Raw genomic sequence first — 9071 nt, forward strand, 5'->3', positions numbered from 1 at the left:
TGTCACTTACACTAATGTAAATTTGCATCAGATGTCTTGATACAATAATTTTTTTCAATTTTTTAAATTAATTATTTGTATTTAATTTAATTTATTTCAGATTCGATATTTAAGATTAGTTTAATCTTAGTATTGATTTTATGGGTGAGCTAGGCTTTTCTTTCGAAGAAGACGGGAACGATTGACGATCGAGCTTGATTTAGTTATTTCGGCATGTGAGCTTGATTAAGCAAGAGAAGTTTAGTGAAAAATGCCCGTATATTCGTATTTATGTATACAAAATTCAAATATAAGTTTTAAAAAGTAATCATCTTGGTTTAAATTTAAAATATTTTTTTTCTAAATTGAAGCAATCTATTGAGTTTAAGAGGTTTTAAGGTGGGTTTAGATTATGATTAATCATTATTGAGTGATTAATGATCAGTGATTAGTGATTAGGACTGATGTTGGGCGCATAATAAGATGATGAGTTTCAAAGATTGCGTGAATCAAATTGATTTGTGAGGCCCACTTTTCCTTTTCAAAGTGGGAATCGCATTGAATGCTTAAACTTTGCTTGTTACATTTATACCACCTAAATCTTTCAATTCATGTGCAAAAGATCTCGATTTTAACTTTTAAAGAGTTAATACAAATTACATGTATAAATGCGGCAGCATATTATATTTATATATATCTGCTTGGGGCAACTTTTGCGTTTCAGGATGAACAGTTTATCCTGAAATATGGTCCGCGGGTCTTGATGCGCAGCCTGCTTTTAGTGTAAAAACTCAAACGTGGTAAACAGTGTTTTCAAAAACTCACAAATAAAATGGTTAAGCGGTGTTTTCAAAAACACCGCCGCACTTATAAGCTGCTCTAAACGGGCCCTAAGTCGTCAACTCGCAGACTGACAACTCAAATTTGGGCCAACCTGGACTCATCTCGCAAACCCACGAACCTACTCATTTAAGATAATATTTAATATAAAATACATTTTAAAATAATATTGAAAATCAAAAGCTACAGAAAAATTATTAATAATATTTAAAATTTATATTTTATATTCTTATATCAATTATTTTTTTATTATTTTCTTGATAGCTGCTTATTATTTATTATTTTATTATACAATTTATTTCAGCCAAAAACATTCTCTATAATAAACAATAAACAGGTTTGTAATTGGTCGTCAATAAATTTTTATCATTTAACAAGAATCTCGAGGAACTTTTAAGTGATAAATGTTATAGATTCAAATTCAAGATCTCTTAGGGGGTTTGATCTCAACAAGTTTATGGTCAAGTTAATCATCTCAACAAGACAAACCTGATGATACCAAAATTGAATTTATCCGAGTCCAATCAAGCCCAGATCAGACTTTTAAAGCATTTTTAGATGTTTTGTATCATCTATTGAATAATCAATTGAATTCCAAATTTGAGTTATTTATAGTAAAATTGAGCATCTCAACGAGAGGAATCCAACGAGACAAAAATCACTCAATTCGAAGGTCATTAAATCACTCAAATCATTAAATAATCTTCATTTGATCATGAGATCAATATAGATCATTCGATCAGATAGAAAAATTATTCCTAAATGACCAAAATGCTCCTTCCTTAGATGTTCTTAATATACTTCTCATACTACCTTTCCATTATATGTTTGGGTGTTCTTAAATATACTTCTCATCATAATAATGCTGCAACCTACTAAAATTATATATATATATATATATATATGAAATAAGTTTTTTTTTTGCAATATACGATTATACGATTATAGATTTGCCCTCACAATCAGTTTCTTCTGCAAAAAAGTAGATCAAATTTTCAAAGAGGTTGATGGAGGTAATTAGTGTTATAATTAATAATTAAGAGGATAAACAACGTGATTATTGCACTTGAATGGGATGATTTTAGCAAATAACGGGTGATAATGATATGATTAGTTGGGTACTTTAGTTGTTCGCAAGTAGGCTTCAACTTTTGGAGGATGCTTATCCATAATTATTACGAAAAGGTGAATTTTATTCCTTAATTCTTCAAATATTATAACTCTATAAGGTCTTACATAAACATGAGGTAATAAAGATTAATAAATTAATTAATTAATAAATGTGTAGGTGAATGAAATTTGATTAATCTAACTCTTTTATTATAATGATCAAATTAATCAAAATTTGATCAAAATTTTCTATTTGTTACAAAATAATGTGTCAAAATAGTTCCTGACTATTTATACCAAAATTATTTAAATAAATATAGAAATAGTTCCTATACTTTTTAAATTGGGGTTAAAATAGTTCTTTTGGGGATCTATTAGTGCGCAAATTTAAAATAGTTGAAGACTATTTTGAAACTTCTATAAATTGGGATTATAAAAACCAATATAAATAGCGTTTTGACACTTTACTCGTTTAATATAAAACATACAATGTTTTTGAACAAGTTCGAGCGAGTTTTGATTTTTTTTTGTCATTTCTAAAATATGTGTGTTTGCATATCTAAACAAGTTAATTTTTATATTTTTATTTATAAAATTTTAGTAAATTTATACATGAAAATGTGCATCTCATTTTATAAAATAAGTTATAGTAATATTTAAGATTTTAGGGCTATGCACTCCAATATAAAGGTTTTGATGTTTGATATGTAGATAAGGGTTTAGGGCGAACAAGATGCAGATATCAATCAATCCGTCGAAAAAGTCTAAACTTATCCTATGACCGATCGAACCAGAGGTCAGCCGGCTCAGTGACCACTCAGTTAAAGGTCTGTCGACAAGAGGTTGGGGATCAAAATATTAAGAATAGACCAGGAGTGTAATTGTCATTTCGCACTATTCATAGCCCTTTCTGAATAGAGGAGCAGTAAATGTAATATAAATAGTTAAATCCATACATAAAAAAATATATGAATTCTCACATCTCTTTATATGTTTTTCTCTCATCCAGAGAGAGAGATTGTAGTGGCTCTTGAGCATTAGAAACTATCACGTGCGACTGATCGTACATCCGGACGAACGTACATCAGGACGAATGGGTTGTCCGTGATTCACGACAGCAGGGCCACTAACAAATCATTGTCTGGACGTGCGGTCAAGTGAGTCTCAAATAATAATTTTCCCTGGAGCACACGTCAGTTTCTATGCTGGAAAGAGTTTTTATTTTAATCTAAATTATTCAACTTATTTGAGTTCATACAAAACATCGATCAATGCCGTAATAAATTAAATTATATATTAAAATGTGAAATGGAGCGCGGAGAAAAAGACTGATAATAATTGCTTAACAAAATCCAAATTAATTATTTTTTTTTTTAAAAGCAATATTTTCTTAAAATATTCCTTATTTTAAATTTAGAATTATTTTCAACTACTTTAGCAATATTTGATTAATTATTCTTTAATTTAATGCTGTTTTATAAAGCGTGGAGAATATAAATTAACAAATTGGATTAAGCATTAATTAAAATAGCTAATTTACTTTTATTTAATATTAAAAGAAGATTAAAATATTACTTTGTTAAATCATCTAGAAGGCAAGATAAAGTAAGGAAAAAGTTAAAATTATTAGTGTGAACTTAATATTAATTAAAGTCTGAAACGTAATAGGTCAGTCAAGTTATTGGGCCCCGTTTGAAGAGGGCTCAACTCGGCAAAGACCCAAGGTTAGGGATGGGCTTGGGGCGGCGGTCCAATGTTGCACCTTAATTTTTTACAAAATTTAATTTTGTTTGCCTTCTCAAAAAATTGTAATTGAAAGCAGCGTTTTCATTTGCAGGTCATTTCGAGTGATCGAAGTCCCCCCCTGCTCCCTTTCTTTCTTTCGGTTTTTCCTCGTATACTTCATTTGAATTGCTACTCATCCAAATTAGGAGTGGGCTCTTCTGTTGCGGCTCAGACGTTGAGCTTCATTGCTATAACCAAATTTTCACGTTCGACTCGATGCGGCCTCGGACCGGAGTAAATATTAGTTTTCTTAAAATATTCACATTTTTTTTAAGATTTGAGTATTTTTTTTATTGCCTACATTACCACAAACCCATGATCTTGAACAAAATTTTTGGTAAGATGTTGATCAAAATTGAAATACAATTAATTTTAAAACAAAAAAAAAAGTACTTTAAAATAGGACATATAAATAATCAATCAACTAAAATTTATTTTATCATAACATGAATCAAAATTTTAAAACCACCATTTGAATTAAAATATTCTCATTAAGATGTTTTCCAATAAGAATCCCACTTCTCAAAAAAATAATAAAAACAAATTAAAAAAAATCAATTTTAATCAAAATGGATCCACAACCATTGAATTACTTTGAGAAAAAAACAATATAAATATAATAAAAATCATTCAAAATTATCTTAAATCAAAACATTCTCAAGTAAATTTTACCAATATGGGCTTAAAATTCACTGAAATCCAATCTCAAAATAGATCCAATGAACCAGATTTTTTTTAAAAAAAATGAAAACTTCAAATTTTAATCCTCTTATATGTTAAGATTTGTTTAAAGAAAATTAAATAAAAACCTTAATTTTTTAGATGTACAGCCTCATAAATTTAACATATCTCAAAATTAAATCCTGAAGAAAAAAAAAAAACAACTTTTTTTATCATAAAAAAGGGCTGTAGAGCCCACAGATTCGATTCCCTGTCCCCTTCTTCCCATCTACCTTCCCCACTACACAGTTCTAATAATTAAAAAAAAAAAAGGATCTTTTCCAAAACCACAATTCCACAGAAGAAAAAAATATCTTGTAAAACCTTTTTTTGAAAAAAAAAAGAAAGAAAACAGAACGCTAAAACTTCAATTAAGCGGCCAATAGCTCTACAGAAATGTACACTCACTTGGGGGGGGCGATCGAACATCTACACAGCCCACGCGGCAGCCTATCATGATATCAACGCAGACTCGCAAATGGCTTCAATATCCGACACGTGTCCTCAACGTCTACCCGCTGCACCCGACCCTCTGCTGCCGTAACAGATCAATAAGCGCCTCCGCCTGCATTTAAACTAACATCATATAGTTAATAACAAACGCTAAACTTAACGGCGTTAAAAGAGTTGCGAGACGGCCGACCTTCTGCTTGGCGCGTGAGCTGCCGGACTGAGACATGGCGACGAGCGGCGGAATGGCGCCTTCTCGAACCACCATTGAGCAGTAGTGAGTGCTCTCCTCGCAGATCAGAATGAGTGTTGAAGCAGCGATCTCTTTCTGCCTCGGGGTTCCGATCTCCACAACTTCAACGAGAACGGGGATGCCGTCTTCCCGAACAGCGGCGGTCAAACCCTCCGGCACGCCGACGACGGCATGGAGAACGTACGCGGCCTTATCGACCATACCATACTCCGAATCAGCCATCAGATCGAGAAGAGGACGAACGATCCCCGCCTTGACGGCTCGGATCTTGTTTTCTTTAGTGGAGCAGAGGGAGTAAAGAGCAGTGGAGGCGTCCTTCTTCCCGCGGGGTGTGCCGGTCTGGAGCAGATTCACGAGATGCGGGATGGCGCCGTATCGACCGATTGTGACCTTATGCTCCTCGATCTGTGAAAGACGAAGTAGGGCGCACGCGGCGTTCTCACGCGCGGCGGGGGTGCCGACCCTCAAGGCGTGTATGAGAGGTCTAATGGCGCCGGATGCGGCGATCAGATCTTTGTTCTCGTCGCAGAGGGAGAGATTGAGGATTGCGGTGACGCCGTTTTCTTGAAGGAGGGGGTCGGGATGGGAGATGAGGGAAACGAGAGGGCCGACCGCACCTGCGCGTACGATCTTGAGACGGTTATCGGGGTTGTGCTTGGCGAGGAGGCGGAGTTCCATGGCTGCGCGGCGCTGTTGATCGATTGAGGCGGAGGAGGAGTCGAGATCGGCTATTAGGGCATTGATCACCTCATCGGAGTTATCGGCGGCGCAAGAAATGAGAAGACGGTGGAGAGCGGATCGGACCCGCCGGAGATAGGGGATCCGGGGGATGAGAACTCACCGGAACGATCGCTGTTGCATTCGCTGAAGGCGCCGGAGGTGTCGCTGAAGCTCGGACCCATCTAATGGAAATCCGATGGCTTCGAGCACCGAGGTTGCGATTAATGGATTTAATCGGGGAGAGGAAGAAGACGGATTAGTTGGTATGGGGGGGATTGGATTTGTACAGAAGTTTGCGTTGCGGAAGTGGGGAAATGGAAGGGATTATATATGGGGGTAGAGATGAGACAAAGCCGGTGCAAGAGCACGTGAGCTGAGACACGAATGCGTGTCCACGTTGTACTACGGACTGACGCGGCTTCAGATTTATCGGGCCTTGTCCCGCCCAGCCCGGCCCAATATATATTTATATATAATGTATTATATTTAAAATATTGATAAACTTTTTTATTTTAAGTGTTTAGGGTTTGGAGTAATGTTGGTGACAATCGACGACAAAGAGTTAGAATGACAGTCAGATGATTGACGAGTGTCAAGGGATAGACAAATCGTAATTCTGGTTGAAGACAGACAATGATAGCAGGTAAAAAAGTTTTAGCTTGTGTTGATACGAGCAAGATCAGAGACAATTAGACGGTAATAGACAACTATGTTGACGGCGGCCAACAGTTGGCTTAAAACAATGGCGAGTGACAAGCTTTACTTTATACAAAATGATACATTTGACATTCATCAAATCAAGTGAATTCAAAATATATTGAAGATGAACTAAAGAATGTATTTCAAATGCATTATAATTCTACACTTCATATGAAATTCATCTCGTTAAACATAAATTTATGAAACTATTTTGTAAGGGATGTAATACATTTTTATGAGTAAACTGAAAAGACTGTAAATGTTACAATAATACATATTATAAAATTGATCTTTTCTATTTATAATGGAGTTGTTGAATCCTTTTGAGATGTAAGATCTTGTATTATCCGTGATTCCTCATAATCTCTTAAAAGATCTTAAATGACTGCTTTATTGGGAGGAAGGCAGGAGAAACGCTGAGGGGTCGGATGAATTTCAAGCTCACAACACCTTTCGTGATGTTGAATCCTTTTGGGATGTAACCGTTATACGATCCTGAATGACTTCTGTATCGGGAGGAAGGCAGGAGAAAAACTGAGAATGAGCTTAATGAATTCCCCATTTCTTCCCTTTTTTTAGAAGAATGCGCAAGTTCTGTTGGAAGAGAGAGAGAGAGAAGAGAGACCGAAAGGCCAAGAGCCAGCCCACCTCAACAGGATGCTTGTTCCCCTTTTATCTCGGCGATGTGATGGCATCATTTATCTCGGGCAACAAATTTAAACTTGAAAATTGTTTTATGGTTGGATCAGGCCAGCGTGGATGATCAGGAGCGATCTGATCACTTCAGTAAAGCGGTACGACAAAAAAAATATCGTAGAAGATGGGCTCGGTTGGACCTATTTGGTGATTGACAACTCGGTCATTTTGGGAAACAGGCTCGTTTTCACACTTCAGTATTTGTGAATCTCAAACTTAAAAAGCATAACTACTTTCATAAACTCAACCTAAACTTTTAAAGTTTAGATGTTACTTTTATAAATGTTTTTTTATGATAAATACAAAAATATATTTAAATATAGTAAAAGGAGATTTTTATTTACCAGACAAAGCGATGTTAATGTTTATAAATCAATATCTTAATGTCATTGTGGATTATTTGCAATTGCAAAAATAGAGCTTTTATTTGGAAAATCTCACGCGTGCATATTTGTGATAGCAATTCATAAGAGATATTTAAATAATTTATGTGAAAATTATAGAAAAATTAATAAAACTTGGGACCTTGTATAGTACAAAAGATTAATTTGAATATTGCAAATGAAATTTGTTGAATCTAAATTTGTTGTGTATATCCAAATGAGTAGATCATACTCGATCGAAAGGGAGGGAGAGAGAGTGAGGGAGAGCATCAAGACTTGCAGCCTAGGGGCAAAATGGGAAAAATTATTACATCAGGACTTCGCATGCAGTGTGCTTGCGGAGTTCAATCTGGCGCTGACACGTGGAAGACCGTCTCACTTACATAAAAAATGAAAAAAAAAAAAAAACTCACGACCCCACCCTCCCCCGCCGAACCGATGCGTTACAAAGTTTAAGCAAATATTTTTTGTGTTATTTATCCTTGTTGTCATGTTATAAGAATATTTTATCGCGTTATTTTGAATAACACATGAATAACACATCAATAAAGCGAAAAATATTCATAATAACGCGAGAGAATATTCATATAACACGAAATATTCCTAAACCCTTAATAACACATTAAATGACACATGAATAAAGCGGAAAATATTCATAATAACGCGAGGGAATATTTTTATAACACGGAGTTTTTCTAACCCTAAATAACACACAAATAACAAATGAATAACACATCGATAACACATGCATAATGTTGAAAATATTCAGAATATCTGAAGAGATTATTCCTATAACACAGATTGAATAACACATTAAATAACACATTAATAACACGAGGGAATATTCCTAAATCCTCAATAAAACACCAATAACACATGAATAACACAAAAAATATTCAAAATAACGCGGGTGGAATATTTTTAAACCCTCAATAACACACAAATAGCACATGAATAATGCGGAAAATATTCAGAATAACGCGAGAGAATATTCTTATGCGATGGAATATTCCTATATAGCATCGGTCGGGCTGGGTCACACATTTTCATTTTTATTTATTTTTTTTGTAGGTAGGCCAAAAATTTCATGTGTCAGCGCGAGATTGGACTCCGCAAACAACTCTGCATGTGGAGTACTGATGTAATAATTTTTCCAAAAAAATGGTTTTCCCGGACTCTTGTGACCCATTTTATTTACTAAAAAATAGTGGTTATATTGAGAGGGTGAAAGAGTTCTCCCTTTCTGAGAGAGGTCAAGAGAGAAGAGTTCCCAGAAAAACAGTCCCCTTCTAAATAAAAGTGAACATCCTATTTATAGGTAATATGATGAGAAAAAAATAAGTATATAATATTACACCTATTTAAAAAAGAGGGTAGTGCAAGACTTTTTGGTATTTTCGGTCGCAAGAGGATATAGCTTGGGAAGTCGTCAGTTA

General features: G+C 34.8%; 1 protein-coding gene across 1 annotated transcript; it reads right to left on the reverse strand.

The window, feature by feature from the left end:
* Positions 1 to 4698: 4698 nt before the first annotated feature.
* On the reverse strand, positions 4699 to 5934 carry LOC110020766 (U-box domain-containing protein 4-like; the record flags this gene model as incomplete). The annotated part of the gene is given in 2 exon segments (XM_020718979.1): positions 4699 to 4999; positions 5078 to 5934. Coding segments are annotated over 2 exon segments (911 nt in total), but the record flags the coding sequence as incomplete, so codon positions are not given.
* Positions 5935 to 9071: the final 3137 nt, after the last annotated feature.

The sequence above is a fragment of the Phalaenopsis equestris genome, unplaced genomic scaffold (genome assembly GCF_001263595.1).
Source record: "Phalaenopsis equestris unplaced genomic scaffold, ASM126359v1 Scaffold000107, whole genome shotgun sequence".
Lineage (NCBI taxonomy): Eukaryota > Viridiplantae > Streptophyta > Magnoliopsida > Asparagales > Orchidaceae > Phalaenopsis > Phalaenopsis equestris.